This window comes from Musca autumnalis, unplaced genomic scaffold, assembly GCF_047663935.1.
Source record: "Musca autumnalis isolate F117 unplaced genomic scaffold, ASM4766393v1 scaffold_1, whole genome shotgun sequence".
NCBI classification, from domain to species: Eukaryota; Metazoa; Arthropoda; class Insecta; order Diptera; family Muscidae; genus Musca; species Musca autumnalis.
The window spans coordinates 325321458-325340070 of NW_027411644.1; the positions used below are offsets into that span (position 1 = coordinate 325321458).

Genomic DNA, 18613 nt, shown 5'->3' on the forward strand with positions numbered 1-18613 from the left:
TGCTAACTTGTGACAAATTTCTTTAATAATCGAAATTAATTACTCTCTTGTGATAGGGAAGACAGAAATCATCTGCCCAATATATGCAAGTCTTGTAGTTATCGTGAGAGACTCCATGTTATACCTCTCCTCTGAGATCAGACATTACACAGCAAAGGTTGGCTTCAGGGATGCCAAGTTGGTGGTTTTCCCCCTACTTGTGGTGATTTTTCACGTACAAAAACCACTTTTTAGGAGCTGTAGCGATTTTTTATTTTAAACAGTAGCGATTTTGGCTGTTAGAGGTAGCGATTGTAGCGATTTTTACGCAACATTGTTTACTGTCACCACTTTTAAAACAAATGAAAAATAGTATATTGTGCAGCGAATGAAATATTCATGTAGAGGCCAGATAGTGTTCAAAAAATACAGAAAAGCATGGGAATTGAGATATTTTATCGACATGGTGCAATGGTATGCAGACCCGCCTTGCACACATAAGGTCGTGGGTTCGATTCGCCGGCCAGGCAACATCAAAACACTTTTGGCGACATTTTCTGAGTATTTCAGTCATGTAAAACTTCGCTACAAAAGTGGTGTCTTAGACACGCCGTTCGGACTCGGCGATAAAGTGTAGGTCCCATATTCTTGGTTGTTGTTATTGTAACAGTATATTTATTATATGTATGTCTGTAAGTTCGTTTTTATACGACCAAAAATGTGCCTAATCGAAATAATGAAACGGACGAAATCGGTTTCAGATAATTTGGAGTGTAAAATTTAACTTTAAGCATGTTGTCCTTGCGGTACAACGCACAGTGGTCGCTGCCATTGGCCAAAATTAAAGAAATGAAAGTCTAATTTTTGGTACAAAATGTGTTCATATATACTACTAACATGTTACATTTATCTAAAATAAATTTGTTATGGTTACTTCTTACTGTACTCTTTGAGAATAGAAGCAAAAAAGAAAAAAATTTAACAGGTTGGATTCGAGGTGAATTCAATGCAAAAGTTAGGTGAAAGTAAAATATTAATATCAAACTAAATGAACTCTATATTGACCAAATTTAATTCGAATATTGAAAAACAAGCGTGTTGGCTGAAGGCCTTTTGTAATGTCATTTCTACAGTATAATTAAATTTCATGTAAAGTTTTAGTCTAACTATCAGCTACGCCTTTCTGCGACTTTGGAAATGGTACCCAAAATTTCATGGTGTTTTTGTCATTTTTTCAAATGTGCATGTGATACATTTCAGCTTTTAAAATATATAGAAGAGAGATTGTGCGGTTTAGTTATATGAAGGATGCGTTAAAATGTGGTCCGCAATGTAAAATTTTGAAAATTCAGCCATTTTGATTGATTATTTAGGCTAGAATCCTAAAAATACCGAATATTGGCTGGTACCGATTTATGGGGACAACATCAAAGGGGGGACCTACATTAATCGACAATTTTCTGGAGTAACCTACCTCCAGGAAAGATTAAGTGGCATTTCGGCCATTTCGAATTAATAACTTAAATAAAACCTTCAAAATTCCGAAAATCGGGCGGTACCATTATATGGGGACCCTATCAAAACGTGGACCCAATTCAAAAAATTTTTGCAAGAAGGTTTTGTAACACTATGGAATACCGATAGCCAAAATGTAGCCAATTTCATTGAAAGATGTGGTCAAGATCCCCAAAATGCCAGTAATCAGGGGGTACCGTTCTATGGGGGCCATACCTAAAGTTGGACCTATGTTGAATTTTCTTGCTTCTTTTTATTTGTGTTGCTAAAATAGCCTTTACTGAAATTTTCGTATTGATATCTGCTCAGGAAGTATTTTTGGCCGCACTTCCCATACAAGTTCGACCACAGTGCACCGGTACATTTTTTTCGGGGGCAAGTCCTAAATCTTGACGGCATTAACTATTATTTCATCTAGTCAATTATCAGGTAGGAATATGAAGTCCCAACAAAAATCCGTTAGTGATCATGTAACCCATTACAAAGTAATGTAAAGGAAAATAACCACTTTTATAATCCTTACTAGATTATGAGTACAGTGGCACAGAGCGTGTGTGTCCGACTAGAAATCCTATGGTTGTGTGTTCCACGCTTACCGTTGGCACGCGAGATTTTTGTTGACAAAATAAAGAATAGATGTTAGCGTTTAAACAATTAACATAGATTAACAATTGACATAGCTCGTTTGGATGGATTCGGTCCAAACGTTGTATATCGTATTATTTCTTACAGCCTCGATTTATGTCCGAATAAATACAAAGTTTGGAAAAAGTGCTGCTAATGGACTCGTCTGCGATCGATTTAAAAATTGTTGGCAACATGTTGTGTATGCGGCCCTAGTTAAGACGGAACAATTTTTGGGTTGGCAAATCCAACTTTCTGGGAAATTGGCCAGAAAACTCAAAAAAAAAACCCTATAGAAACGTCAGAAGTATTGTGTTTGCTAATTTTCTTAAGGTTCGAGGCTGAGGGTATATCTCTGTCGGCACAGCAGAATGATTCTTTCATACTTTTTTACTGCTTAATATGGCTCTGGGTCTATATCTAGTTCTAGAAATGTTTTCCACGGTGTCTGCGATTCTTGGTCTATAGGAATTAAGGCGGCTGCACAATCGAGCGTAGTTGAACCATAACTTTTCCGGTTTGTTGTGCCAGCCAACGCTCCTCAGCTGTGGAGCTGTGTTCTCCGAGAATCGAATGCACTGTTTAGTTGTTTATGACATCTGCGACTGCTTCAGTGTGAATGCTATTTAAACCGGCTTGATAGGCTTGTTGATCTAGGGTTTCTCTCTAGTAAAGTTGGACCTCTAGATCATGAAGATCCCAGGCATGTGTGAGGTAGTCACGGAGGAAGAAGCTTATTGCTTTTGGTGATGATCGGGTAATATTTAGGAGTCGGAATGAGCAAAAAATTTATTTGGAGAAAAAGTCTACATATTATTCCAAAGCAAATATCTCAGCGTCTATAAGGGGTGTACAAAAGGCAAAAACCTGGCAATGAAAGTAGGAAATATTACCTTTACAAAGATGTAACGTAGGTTGTCGTAGGTGGTCAAACAACGAAGATATCGCAATAGTGGCTAATAGAACCCAACTTTTAATTTTTGCGATTTTAATAATAATGACGGATATCACACCTTTGGTTGGGGGACCTTCTAAAAGCAAAGCCTGACTAAGAAAGTAGAAAATCCCATCTTTAAAATTATGCAAAGTAGGTTAGCGTAGGTGGTCAAATAATAAAGATATCGCAATTGTCGTTAATGCATCCCTTTCTTCCACTTTTTCTGCAATCACACTACAGGTCGGAATTTTGATCCGATCAGTAGTCAAATATAAAATTAAATATTAATTATTTTGGTTCAGTTCGCCTTAAGTCATTTGGTATAAAAACCAGATAGGTGAAAACTTTCGTATCTCCATAAAAGAAATGATTTCGAGTAAAAAATTATGCACAGAGGTAGTGGTGTAGGGTATCACATAGTCGGCCCCGTACCGACTATAGCCTTTTCTCACTTGTTCTTTAGTTGTTGTTGTAGTAGTATAGACGTAGAAGCATAGGTTTGATGCTGGGTTAGCAGCCGCTGGCCGAAACACTGTGGTTTCGGGTCAATCCGGTACGAAAGAACCCGCGGCCGTGGGATTGAATGTTCGTTAGAAGTCTACAATTACGGTCTTTGACTGCTTGGTTCCTGGTACCCTCTTTAATTTGTGAAACTTTATTGCCCGGTGTAGCTTTATCATGTTGTTCTGGTTAGCTGATTCCTCGTCTGCTTTTGCCAGACTTTCTTGGAACTTTCTTTGATCTTTCCTTGCAACTTTTTTTTAACTTGTTTTGCTCGTTTTGTATTACTCTTCTGATGTTTTTGTTGTTCTTCAACTTTGGTAAATTATGCTCCAAGTACCGTCTGATGACCAAATTTGTCTATGATTTTGGACAACACATATTGTTTCCTTCGCACCTTGGTACAATGTTACTTTCATGTCCTTTCATATGTGGCTTTTGCCATGACTATGGTCATTTTCGCCTTGTTTGTCGGGAGTTGTTTCTTTGGCATTGAAATTTGGCCTTGTTCCGGATGAATTCAATTTAGAGGGGATATAATTCTCATTTTTTATAAATATTCCAAAACATTTTACTAGAATTTTTCTCCTCCATCTATCGTGGCCTAAAAACCACGCCATCTTGTCTTTGTACAGTGGTTGAGGTCTTTGCTAATGTAGTGTAACTTTACCTCTGGGCGGCGATTCATATTTATGTTATTTTCTAGTGGTGATGTTGATGGCGAAGTTTATTTTAGAAAGTCAGAAGGCAGTGAATATTTTTAATCCGTAGGATTATGTAGGCCTTTTCTTATAAATATTTGAAAATCACTTTAAAATAATATATCTCCCCCGTCTTGATTTAAGCTTGGGACGCCTGGGTTTTTAGTCTAACACACTATTCATTGCACTACAGCACCCTCCTAAAGGAGGTTAACTCGTCAAAAAACTCTAATGTAAACTTGCTATAACAATATAAACTTGCTGGGCGATGAATTAGCTGCTCAGTTTACTGTTGTTAAAATTAGAAAAAGGGTAGAAAAATACCAAATTATTAAATTATATTACTCTTTAGTATTTCATACTCATTACATTTTTGATATATAAGATATTTTATTCAAAAAACGACTTATTTTTGTAGCACTCAACATGAAGTCGCATCTAGCCGACACTAGAGAAAAAGTCAAACACTTTTTTCTCGTAACGATGAGTTCTTCCGTTTTAATTTATTCCATCACTTTTACAAAATATATGGATGTCCTTTTTCCGTACGAACACATCTTTTCACACACACGTACTAACATATTTTCCCCCGTCGAACGAATGTGGCAAGACAATAAACGTTATTGTAGAATGAATACAATAACTACAACAATAGCGATATATTATTCTTTGATAGCTAAAGTACATTGTCGTTGGTCTTGTTCTTTGCTCTCGTGATGTTCGTCAACGGTATTTACAGACACACACATACACCCACTACACTGCTAAGCGAGTCTTGTGCAATGAGCATAATTCTTACTGTGATCTCGTTTCCTATTGCTGATGCTATAAATTTGCGTTTCCGTTACATTTGTGTAGGTTGGTTGACTTGGCTTGGATGGTTTTAACAAATGTTAATGTGTGTGTTTATGTGAAGGTGTATTTTCTTGTTATATTCTTCACATGCCTCTAACGAGCATAGTAACGAATGTAACATACGAACGGCTTCTTCCGTTTTACATTTTACAGATAATATACATATTTTTTCTCCTCGACTACGTTTTGTTAGATAAGCATGTGTTGGTACGTGTTAGACAATTGATTTAATAGAAAAACATATGTACGTTATCTAAAGAATCGGGAAAAGGGAATATACTGGAAATAATCTAAGGTATTCTAGTGGCTCTTAAGAAAGAGCTTTACTTAGCTTAGAGTCAAATTGGGCGCCAGTCATTGACATGAGAGAAACTCTCGTCTAATTTTACGGCGATCAAGGAAAATATAAATGGGTATACATTTTTCTTTCAGTGTATCATACATATGTAGACTGTGTGTACATGTGTGTGTAGGCATAAATAAAATCTCCATTGTTATCTCTATAACAACAAAACAATAACAGTGAAAATCCAATGACTTCAACATTTTGCCATATCAACAGTCAAGGATCTAAGAAACATGTATGTGGTCTGAGTATAACTTCACAGGACTACCTACATGACTGAGATGGGTGTTTTCATGACCTATCTTTACCAACCTGAATGCGCTATTGAAAGTCAATTGAAGTGGAATATCCATGGCATTGTTTCTAAAGAAATCATAATTAATTCAAACTAAAAAAAGTCTGCCTTTTTGTTCAAATAAATAAACGTTCATTCTATTGTTACGAGTATTATCTCCAAACACACCCACATAAATATACACAGACACATATTCGAACATTCGACAAGGTGCCATTTGACTTTTGCCACTTCATGTCTGTGATCTATAATTGTTAAGGTGCTGTGTGCTTTTTGGTCTCAACTCAATTGGAAATTGATGTACGATGTGTTTCCTGGTCCGGTTGGCTGGCAATAGCAATTATTCTACTGCCAGGACATTTTATTTTAATGAATGCAAGCAAATATTTCAATGAGTTCTCCAGGTGCCATGTTGCTTGGTGGCTTCGTTGGTTGCCTGGCTGGAGTAATTGAATTTATTTTAATTGTGTTGATTGTCTCTCTCCCTTTCGCTGTCCCTTTTTACTTTGGCCGCAATCACTTAATCTTTTAATTTATTTTTAACTGCAACCTAATTTCCCCATAAGATGCGAAAAATGCGTTTAGTGATGGCGTGGAGGCGGCGTTGAGCTACAAAAGTATGGTGATGGCTGACCAATAAATCATCAGCAATCAACACAACTCAACGCCAGGCAGGCTGGTTTTCATTCCAGTGGCCAGGCAACCAACCACAAGTGCAAAACCACTAAACTCTTTCTCAAGTCTTTTATAAAATCAGTTGATGATGGCCCTCCCTATTGTTGATGATATGGTATGCTATAGATATTCCTGTAGGCATGTTGATGTACCTGTGGTTGGAGGTGATGATGGCGATTGTACAGTCAGTATTCTAAACAACACCAACTGCAATAATATGCGGGTGTTACGGGTAGTGGAGATTTGTAAAAATAAGAAACCTCCACCCCAACAAAACCACAGGACTAAATTCTTTGGTTGGCCACAACTGTAAAAGACACACGTTGTCCAATTGAGCATGGCAGGAAGGGTCAAAGCAAACTTGCGAGTGATTCAAGGATATTTCTGAAAAATCTCCTAGGCACATTGAAAATGCAAAGCAAAAAAACTGATATCCTTGTTTAGATTCCACACCTCTCTGAATAAATATTTTCAAGTGTCAAAGACATCATCGCTGGCCATAACAGATTTTGGCATACAAGTAAACATGTCTACGCCTCCTTACAAACAACACTTTCGAAAAAGAAGCAACAAAAAAACCAAAGAAAATTTATGGGGTGAAAATAATATGGTGCCATTGTTTCCACATGGTCACATCCTATATTGTAAACATTACCAAGAAATATCCTTTTGATTTTCTATTTCTTCCACTTTCTTGGGCAAAAGTTTACTTTGGCTAAAACTTTTTATCGGTAAAGAAACCGGAAATATTTTTTGTTGTTGCTGCATTTCATGCTGAGCCCAGATAAATAACTTGGCTCAAGTACAGATGAATGACAGGCGTTAGTCTTTTCTTGTGTTCTCTCTGTTGGAACCTCTAGGGCCAACGTAAGAAAGATGAAGAACAGGAGCAAAAAGAAAGGGTTTTGCTTGTCTAAGCATCAGACAGACAAACTGTCTGTCACTGACAGTTGCAAAACAACTTTAACACGTTTTGCATGTGCTGGCAAGCGGGCGGGCGGTAAGGCAGGCATGCAGTAGATTCAACTTCAAGGAACTCAAAAAAAAAAACGATAGGAGTATGAAATGTGTTTCTTTCCTTTAATTTATTCATTTTTGCCATACGTTGCCATCATCTTCAGCCATGATTTATGATTAGTTCCGAGACATTTTAATTAAATTGATACGAATGTCCTGCAAAGTATCATCATAAAATGTCATTTGGTGTGAAGAGATTTTCTATGGAGTAACGGGATTGAAAAATAAGTGAAGAAATTAACACGTTTCATAGCTTGTTTGTTTAAGAAATGATAAGGGGAATATTGAATTGATATAGAATGGATATAACGGGAAATAATGTTTAATAAACTCTACCGAGATCGAACTTGTACTACTAAGGAACACCTAAAATTAAGAAAGCACTTAGCTGTCATAAAAAATTTAGATATTAGCGAAACGTGGAACCTTATTTCTCAAATAGGCGAGACATTTTGGGAAATAATAACAATATCGCAAGAGATCAGAGTGAGCAACTCGCAAAACAAGTGAAAAAAGCTGCATGAAAACAGAAAATGTCATGGAACGTCTCACAAAAACAGGCGCGGAAATAGCTATTCACACTAGCTACACCAGACAATAGATACACGCAGAACATTATATGTTAGAAATATGTTTGGATCCAAACAAATATTTGTTTGGGACTGGTTGCAAACAAATATATGTTTGGATCCAAAAATAATTTGTTTGTGTCCAAACAAATATATGTTTGCAACATTTTGTAACATATCACAATTTTATTTTTTTGGGTACCAACACATTTTTTATGTTAGAACATATTTTTTATGGGTGGAGAGAGAGGATTTTTGTCAAAGAGAGTAACAACATGGCTCTCGCGGCTGCGGAATGTTTTTTATAATAAAGAGCTGAAGCTTTGGTGGCGTTTATGTGGCAAACACGTGTGTGTTGATTTTTTATAAAATATTTCATTCAGTTTTTCTTTTTTTAAGTCTGTAATGTATTTCTTTGGATTTTTTATGTACCTATTAATGCCTTTCAATAAACAACCACCATTTATAAATGTATGTATATGTGAGAGATAGCCAGTGAGCGCTTACTGAGAGCAAGTGAGCATACATTTCAATGTGTTTTGTATTGAATTTACGCTCCCATGGTCTCAGTAAGCGCCCACTGGTGAATGTGTCTTTTTTTTTTTGGCTTTTGGGTTTGTATTTGTTGGCACCCAAAAATATAATTTGTCTGCATCCAAACATATAATTTGTTTGCAGGACACAAACATATGTTATGTTTAGGACAGTCTGCAAACAAAAATATATGTTTGGGACATATGTTAGAGAGGCCTTTTTTTCCTGCGTGTAGTCTCACAAATCGAAGGTGTCCCAGGAAATAAGCAGTCTAAGATCATACTTCACTTACAAAAGTTCGAAAATTTTCGGAAATTTTGTTCGCATGATAACTCTTGGAGGGAGTAACCGATTTGGTCCCTACTTTGCACATCGTGAAAATTCTACCAGACTTAGATAAGGTTCCAATACGAACTCAAATGACCCTCTCTTTCGGGTACCTCTCACACAACATTTTGGAAAAGTTCAGGTTAGGACCTGCTCTTGAATCGCTTTGATTTTTGTTGTAACAATTTGTATTGACTGTCCCCTATACGACGGTACTAGTTTCATTAGGGGCAAGCCCATACTTCCTGAGAAAATAGCCTGAAATTTGCAAAAAAAAACCCTATGACACCGTGTGTAGTGGTGTGATAACCCTCGAACGGATCTGCCGATTCGGTTCTTCGTAATATTTTGTTCGACCTTAGTTTAAGTTCGAAGATAAACATTGTCGGTCCACTGCTTCAGGTACATCCCCCACAAAAGTTCAAAAATGTTCAGAAAAATTATACGCACGATAACTCTTGGGATGGGAGTGACCGATTTGGTCCATATTTTACACAGATATAAATCAGGTTCGAATATGTACTATATTTGTCCACTCCTTAGGGTACCTTCCACACAAAATTTCGGACAAGTTCACTTTAACACCTGTTGATCACTTTGATTTTTGTTGAAGCAACTTGCATTCGCCGCCTCAATTACGGCGGTAAAATTGTTTTCAGGGGCAAGTCCATACCTCTTGAAAGTACGTTAACTTTCGAATTGATCAACCGATTTCGTCCAAAATTAGACCTTCGTCATATTTTGACCAAACTTACTTTCAGTTTGAAGATAGGGAACAACGGTCCACAACTTCCGGTACTTTCTCAACATATTTAAAAAATTGTCACTAAAATGGTATGCACGATATCTCTTTAACGGGGCAACCAATGTGGTCCAAACTTTGGATCTCCTAATATTTTGTCCAAATTTAGTTTAACTTAAAAAATGGTTCATATCGGTTCTCTTCTTGGGGTACCTCCCCTACAAAAGTTCCAGATTTGTGTTTAAGTGCAGTTTAGGGTCTCTTCGAAGATCCTTCCGAAATGTATACCAATGCTGTTCGTTGTGGTCCTGTTTAAAGGTCCTATTTATTATGTTTTCTGTGACAATTCCATGCTTCTTGGCATACTCGTCGTTGGGGACAAAAATGTGGATTACGATTAAAGTTCAAAAGTGCTGCAGGGGACGTATTTATGGAAGTGGATATTATTTTTGGAGTCACATATTTTCGACAGATATCGCGCCCACTAGTTTTTTTTGTTGAAATAATTAATCCTAAACAACATTTTTGACGGCAAGCTCAAATGTCCACAATGGACCACAAAATTCTGAAAATACCCTAAATACCTTCGATCTGTCCGTAGATCAGGCATGACCAAAAAGAGAATGGAGAAAATGTGAACGTATTCAAAATATTGGCAACTTATAACAGTGTGTTAGTAAGTTTGTATTCACGCAAGCTATAAAATAATAACAAATCAAAACATTTTTCCTCTTTTGTACACTCTTTCTGTCCATTCGGGTCGTGTGCGTGTAAATTGCAGATAATCATCGGCACTGCCGTGCCAAATGTGACCATGCTTGGCGTAGATGAATGGTGAAATTCACATAGACTGAGGGTATATCTCGATCGACAAAGCCGACTGATAATTTTTTAATTATTATTAAATCAAATTTACAACAACAATTACTGTATAGAATTCCAATCACTACTTTTGTATGTTTGTTTTGCTATTGTTTTTGCTCTTTCAGTTATCTATTTCTTTCATTTGGATTATTAGTTTATGATTTCCATTGTGACGTCATTCACATTCCCTTCTACTCTTCCGTATTTACTACCTCTGTCCCATTGATTGTTTACATTCATCCGTATGTTTGTATGTGCATATATGTTTTTGCAAATCCACTTGCATATCGAGTGATTATTGCGGAACATTCTACGTAAGGGAAGCTAGAACAGTCTACAACACACCAGCGAGTGCATTTTATATTGAAATTTAAGCTCAATGGCTCTCAGTAAGCGCCCGCCGCCTATCGCTGATTTAGACAGCGACTTAAAAACGCAAGCGTAAGCTAAGAAGTAAAGAGTAACCTGAATATAGTAAAACTGTGTGCTTATTAGAGATAAGATATGTGCTTAGTAGACAAATAAAGTGCTTAGTAGAGAAAATCGTAATCTAAAACGAACTTGCGTTTTATGTTGCCTAAAAGTATGCATTGTAAATTTGCCTAAAAGTATGCATCACTCTATATAAGTAAAGTCATTATGAATTCTTTTCATTAGCTGATATATTTCATAATCTTAATAGTTTACTTTTTTATTGACTTTAAAAAAGCCGATTTATAAAATTTCAATTTACTTACAAAATATTTACATCCTACTTTCCGTTTCCAAGAATATCAGCTGTTTTTTTATCATTTAATATTACCAATAATCGCCAATGAAATATCAGATAATAAGGAAACTTTATTCTGCTATATCGACTAATTGCTACACAATTCAAATATTTGTCGGCATGGATATTATATGTATGTATGTATCTCTCTTTTATAGCTTTGATATATAAAGGTATATAAATGTGTATGTTTGTTGTCTGTGATTTTGTCAAAAGTCATCTACGTCAGTTTTCCTGTATTCGAATGACAATCTATTAATTCACCTGTTGAGAACCGAACACATGTTTTGTTTCTTGTCTCTTGTTATCAGGACAATATTATTTTTATTAGAAATTTTCATGTTTAACAAGGGTTCGGGCATTGTACCCTACCACCTGTAGATGATAAGAAGAAACAACAACAAAACAAATATTGTGTGGTGAATTGGAAGCTCGTATCGCATGACACAGTTGGTGGATGTTTGGTAATAAATGTTCTGATTTTTTATTTCATTTATTGGGAAATAGTTAGGAAAATTGTTTTTATTTTTTTATGATGAGACTGTTCTTCTGAGAAAACCCCCCAAAAATTTTAGCACGGAAACCACTGACCTTTTTTTATAATTTTGTTTCTGACTGTCTGCAATTTCTTTAAAAAAAAATTGTTAAAATTCTTAGTTAATTAAATTCATTCAAATATTTTGTTTCAACAGTGGTAACCGAAACTGCATTAGTTCAATCACTGCTTGGTGGAAATTTATTTAATATTTTTGTATTAAAAACTATAAAAGTACCTCAAGTTATACTCGTTTAGATAAAAAACAGATCTATTAAAAAAATTCCATAGTTTTCTGTACAAATCTTTAAATGCCATTTTAAGCTCTACAGTTTAGGGTACTCCCTTATTTTTTCACATTATCCTAATTGATTTCAATTATAACTTATTCTTACCATATTTAGAATCAACCGCTGCATAGGGTGGTGTTGCATCGTTTATCGTTATGGAAGAACCGCCACCATCTGCACTCGAATCACCCAAAATACCTGCGGCGGCAACATTGCTAAATGTTATTGTTGTGGGCGGTATGGCGGGCCCGTCTTGTTGTTCCATGGAAGTGGGAGTTGTGTGTTCTGTTTTCAAATCAGTCTCAATATAATCACCTTCATCATAATTTGCATTCAGCGTATCTTCGTGTTTCAAATCCTTCGAGTTGGTATCCACAATCTGGGGCTGAGGTGTACTATTCACAGCATTATTAGAACCGTCATTGGATGGTTGGATGGGAGGAGTGCCTTCAACGATTTTTTCATTATTTTCGCTAGCTGGTATTGAGATCTCTGGTTTGCGTGTGGCAAATGGCACTGGGGAAGAGATTTCCACCTCAAAAGTTGGCAGCTTGGCAGTTGTTGTGGACGCTGTTGTAGTGGGTCCACCCAAATTTTCTTGGATAATACCCACAAAAAGAAAGAGTTTAAGGAATAGACGTAATGTGTTTTGACATTTGGTACGTGCCATTGTGCGTGGTTTTTGTGCGTGATGTAAATAACAGCAGACGGTTTTTTCTACGAATATCCTTGTCAAGGTATACTCTTCAATTCGTTGTGCGTTTTGTTGTAGTTGTTGCTAGAGGACAGATGACTGTTTGGTGCATAGACAAAGCCACTTGGTGCTGGGTGTGTTTTTAGTGGCTGTTTGGTTGATTTGTGCGTTAAATATTGTGTTGCCCACTGTGCCTGATTTGTAAATCAAGCTTTAGGGGCCCGGGGCTCGCAAAACTCTATATGAAACCAAACATTGTTGTTTTTTTCGTGGTTTCTTTATCTCAATATGAATGAAAATCCGTTTATATTTTCTTCAGTTCAAGTCGGCAAATTTTGTACGTAAATGTTCCAAACACGCACTATATTTTTATTTGAAAGTCTTTAAATTAACTATGTTTTTGGTAAAAAATAAAATTAATTAATTTGTAAATAAACAAAAATTGCAAAATGAAATTAATCTTTATGGAGGAAACCCCAAAGAGGTTAAAAATAATTTTGTAATTGTTGCGAAATTGTTGTTAAATTCTTGTTTCCTTTTTGTTTGGTTGAAGCTGTAAGAATATGTATTTCCAAAGTGGCTAATACGATTTTTGTTTGTTATTATTGTTGTTGTTGTTACTGCTCTGCTGCTTTTGTGGTTATTGCCGTCGTTTTGCCATTGATTTGTTTTCACGTTTTATTTTTTCACATTTCTTTTTGCACTCTTTGTGTTTTGTTTGTTTTGATAACACCATTCATAATCGTGTCAAATACAAGCTGTTTCCGTACCCCCGTCCAACGTACGCAGAAGAAACCATTACTTTTGTGTGTTATTGACCCAATCTAATTTTGTTAAAATTTTTTGCTTGAGTTTTTTTTTGTCATTTGCTTTTTATTTTTGCCGAAATGAGAGTTTTATTTGTTTTCAAGGTATATTGAAAAAATTCATCTGCTTGTCTTTATGAGGAATTAAAAGAAACAAATGTGCCATGACAGAGGTAATTTTTACCATGGAAACGGTTTTAAAGAAAGGAATATTTGAAATTACTTGTAATATTTCTCACCAATATAAATATAAGGTTGGAAGTGAAGCGGAAACAATATGGTATACGAGCCAACAACAGATCATTGGAATCAAATGCCCAGGGCATATAAATGGAGTCCAATTCTCATCTCATAAGAATTACTATGGATCGAAATAATATTGCTATAACAATACCTCCATAGCGAGCACATCAATTATAATAGGGTAGACCCTCCCTAAATCGAAATTTTTATGGTTATGCAGAGACAGATATAAAGAGTCGATAGCCACCGCTAATATACCAGTACTCTGGATGATGGTCACGATAGTCCACCTCCTGATACAAATGGCGCCAAAGTTGAATCGTGAATTTTGTCGCCAACAGCAAAGAAATTTATAGCATTACTCCCACCTAGCATCGGAGAACCTATCATCAACTTAGGTCAGAGGACTTAACTGGAACAAGCCCTACCACAGAACAGTGTTGGTTGAGTTTGACTTAACAAAAAACACTGACACTTTAAATCACGCAACACTATTTGAAGTCTTCTGTTGGAGTTTAAAACGTTGGGCGCCAGTTTTATGTGAAATTAAACACAATGACGGTAGGAAAATTTTCTAGGAGAGTCATATCTCAGAAATTTTTTAAGTTGTTGTTTTATTGTATTACATTCTTTCTATGTGGCATAAAATAGTTGTGTATTAGAGTGGTTCACAATATTATTAGTGAAAAAAAGCCGCTATGACGATTCGAACTCATTTCTGTTTTCAATCAAACAAAAAATTCTACAGTAATTCGAGTTTGATAGTAATTCGAACGAATATGAATTCGAAGCGTCTCAGAGACACAGATCATTATAGTTCGAGCTAGCAATTTTTCGGAATTATATACATATCGATATTGTTGCCCAAAAGCAACTGAACCAACTGATTGTCGAAACAATAATTTCGAGTACCGTAAGGTTTTCGTTCATACTGAAAATATTTACGAACGAGTAAGAACTCCGTTAGGTTTAGCCCGGCCGAACTTTTTATACCCTTCATCACGAACTGTATTGTAAATATAGTAAATATGTATGAACAATAAGTTTCCTTTAATTTAGGTAAGTTTTAAGCTATAACAAAACGGGGAGCTATGCTGTCGGATTTTTTGCAAGGTGTGTTTTGTACCCATAATACCAAATTTCATCCATTTCGGTTTGATAATGTCACTGAAAACTTCAAAATATCGAAAATCGGGAGGGACCATTCTATGGGGCTATATAAAGACGTGGACCTATACCGACAAATTCCAGGTAGAATGTTGTATATTCCCAGGGAAGACTAAATATCAAATTTCAGCCGTTTTGGTGGGACATTGAGGCAACAACCTTCAGAAGGGCGAAAATCGGGAGGTACCGTTCTATGGGTGCTATACGTTGACCTATACCGACAACTTTTATGTGAAAAGTTTTATACTCCCAACGAATACTAAATACCGAAAATTTTCAGGTGGAAAGTTGTATACTCTCAGGGAAGATTAAATACTAAATTTTTGCCATTTCGGTTGGATATTGAGGCCAATACCTTAAAAATACCGAAAATCGTTCTATGGTATTCAAGTGGAAAGTTTAATACCAAGTTAAAGCTATTTCTGTTAGATATCGAGGCCACAACCTTCAGTATAACGAACATCGGTAGGTACCGTTTTATTGGGGCTATATGTTGATGTGGACCTATACCGACAAATTTCAAGTAGAAAGTTGTATGTCAGCTGGAAAGTTTTATACCCCCAACGAAGACTAAATACCAAGTTAAAGCTATTTCTGTGAGATATCTAGGCCACAACCTTCAAATTAGCGAAAATCGGTGGGTACCCTTTATGGGGGCTATATCAAAACGTGGACCGATATATAACCCATTTTCAATACCAAACATTCTAGGAGTAATAGAAACGTATGTACCAAATTATGAAGCTCTGTACTAAATATTGCGAGCAGTATCTTGATTTCATTTTGGCGTGCCACCGTGGTGCAGTGGTATGCACACCCGCCCTGCAATCTGAAAGTGCGCGGTTCGATTCCCAAGCCAGGCAACATCAAATTTTCAACGGTGGCAAAATACCCCTCTGTAATGTTGGCGACATTTAATGAGTATTTCAGCCATGTAAAATTCCTCTTCAAGTGGTGTCGTAAGACACGCCGTTCGGACTCGGCGATAAACAGTATGTTCCATATCATTGAGCTAATATGAACCGGAGTGCACACATCGTTATTTCGACTTAGAATTTTATACTGATCAAGACCTTCATACTTCCATGTGTTACAAATGGAATGACCAATATAATTATAACCTACATATTATGGTGTAGGGTATAAAAAAAAAGAAATGGGAAGAATGTCATCAAGCCCATAGTCCTAGTCGCCAATTATGAGGAAAGCTGAAGAAACCTTGCAAACGACATATATGTTGAGCATTTGTAAGCTATGCAGAATACAAGAGTAATGCAATGTGATACTATAAAAATCATTAAGAATCCCACCCTGATGACTGCAGGTCCAATTTACAAAAGGAGGCAAACATTGTTTATTTTGAATTTTCTGGATTGAGTTATTTGTCCCCACAAAATTTGGGTGTACCAATGACTATATTTGATTAGTCTATGCGTTTATCTGGGAAGGAAAGATAAACTCTCGTGCCTCGGACTCGGTTTCGCCGAAATAATGGTTTCAGACCCGATGTATGTTTGGACGAAATCCGTTTCAGACAATTTGGAGTTGATTTAGCCGTGTCCGTCCGTTTGCCTGTCTGGCTAGCTGGAGTGCACGATAACTCTCGAACAGGTCAATGTGGTCCAAGATTTGGCTTTTGTAATATTTTGCCCAAACTTAGCTTAAGTTCGAAAATGGATTATATCGGTCCAATATTTTCGGTACCTCCTCTACAAAAGTTCCCAAATGTTCCGATAATTTGTGTACACGATAACTTTTGAAAGGAATAAGGGATTTGGTCCATACTTTGCACAGATGAGGTTCCAATATGCACTCAATCGGTCCACTTTTTCGGGTACCTCACACACAAAATTTCGGAGAAGTTCAGTTTAGGACCTGCTATCGAATCGCTTTGATTTGTAACAACTTGTACTAACTGCAGCCCATACGACGGTAAAAGTTTCATCAGGGGCAAGTCCATAATTCCTGAGAAACTAACCTGAAAGTGGAAAACACCCCTATGACACCGTGTGTAGTGGTTGGAGCGTACAATAACTCTCAAACGGATCAGTCGATTCGATCCAGAATGTGGCCTTCGTAATATTTTGTGCAACCTTAGTTTAAGTTCGAAGATAAGCCATATCGGTCCACTCCTTCAGGTACCTGCCCCACAAAAGTTCAATAATATTCGAAAAAATTGTGCACACGGTAACTCTTGAAGGGAGTGACCGATTTGGTCCAGGTTCGAGTATGGGCTATATATCCAAAATGTTCGGAAAATTTCTGTACAAGATAACTCTTGAAAGGAGTAAGGGATTTGGTTAATACTTTGCACATCGTGAAATTTCTACGAGACTTAGATGAGGTTCCAATATGGACTTAACCGATCCACACTTTCGGGTACCTCCCACACAAAATTTGGGAAAAGTTCACTTTAAGACCTGCTTTCGAATTACATTTTTGGTTAAAGCAATTTGCATTCGCTGTCTCCATTACAACGGTAAAAGCTTTTTCAGGGGCAAGTCCATACTTGTTGAGAAAACAGCCCGAAAGGTGTTAAAAACCCCTATGGCACCATATGTAGTGGCTAGAGAGCACAATAACATCTCGAACTGATCAACCGAATTGGTCCAAAATTTGGCCTTCTTATTCCAAACTTACTTTCAGTTCGAAGATGAGCAGTACCGGTCCACAACTTCCGGTACTTCCCCACAATATTTAAAAAATGCCACTAAAATGGTATGCACGATATCTCTTGAACGGGGCAACCAATTTGGTCCAAATTTTGGATCTCCTAATATTTTGTCCACATTTAGTTTAACTTCTAAAATGGCCCATATCGGTCCTCTCCTTAGGGTACCTCCCCCACAAAAGTTCAACATTTGTGTCTAAGTGCACTTAGGGTCTGTTCGAAGATCATTTGGAAATTTGTACTGGTGATGTTCGTTGTGGTCCTGTTTACAGCGATATTATGTTTTCCGGGGACAAGTTCCTTGCCTATGACAGGAAGCTGGACTAAAAGTTATACGATGCCCCACTGAAATGACTAGTGGGCGCGATATCTATCGAAAAGACATGACTCTCACAATAATATCAAGTTCCATAATGGACAATGTCGGTGAATTCTAAAGAGGGGTGCATGTAATGTCGTAAGGATTGAGAGACGTGGCAACTGAAAAAAAACGTTTTTAGAATCAGGCGTGCCGAAGAAATGTTTGGGCTGAGGGTACTCAGTTTTTTTTTTTAATTACAACATACACGAAGCTTGTGTGTCACGATGCTCCAAACACTTAAATTCTGGCTGGCTTTCAAAACCTGCAGTAATAGTACAAAATATTGATATCTTGATGTTTCTAGAGCACAATTATTGTTTAGAACTCTATGTATTACGTTGGACTCGTTTTGTTGCATACTAATAATGTTCTGTACTTCTTTGAGTACAGGCTAGTGCAACTTACTGCAGTTGTATCGCAAAAGCATGGGAACAAATATGAAGCCCACACAATATCAATTTAATTTATTTCATTTTAATTAAATACATTGACAATACAAGTACATTCACATAGTCGTATACATACATTTGTACATAATTAACTTATATGTATGTACTTTCATTTAAAAATGGGTTAAATCATATCATGCCATTAAA

The 18613-nt window shown here is 36.6% G+C and overlaps 1 protein-coding gene across 13 annotated transcripts in view; it reads right to left on the reverse strand.

The window, feature by feature from the left end:
- Ptp99A (Protein tyrosine phosphatase 99A) overlaps nt 1–18613 on the reverse strand; it is an 874937-nt gene that overhangs the window by 91675 nt on the left and 764649 nt on the right. For 9 of the 13 annotated variants that reach the window (XM_073962751.1, XM_073962757.1, XM_073962750.1 and 6 more), the window contains exon 2: nt 12181–13161. The exons of the other annotated variants lie outside the window; for them this stretch is intronic. In XM_073962751.1, the coding sequence (XP_073818852.1) occupies nt 12181–12745 (565 nt within the window). In that variant the 5' untranslated portion in view covers nt 12746–13161. The remainder of the gene's footprint in view (nt 1–12180; nt 13162–18613) is intronic. 13 annotated transcript variants of the gene reach the window in all.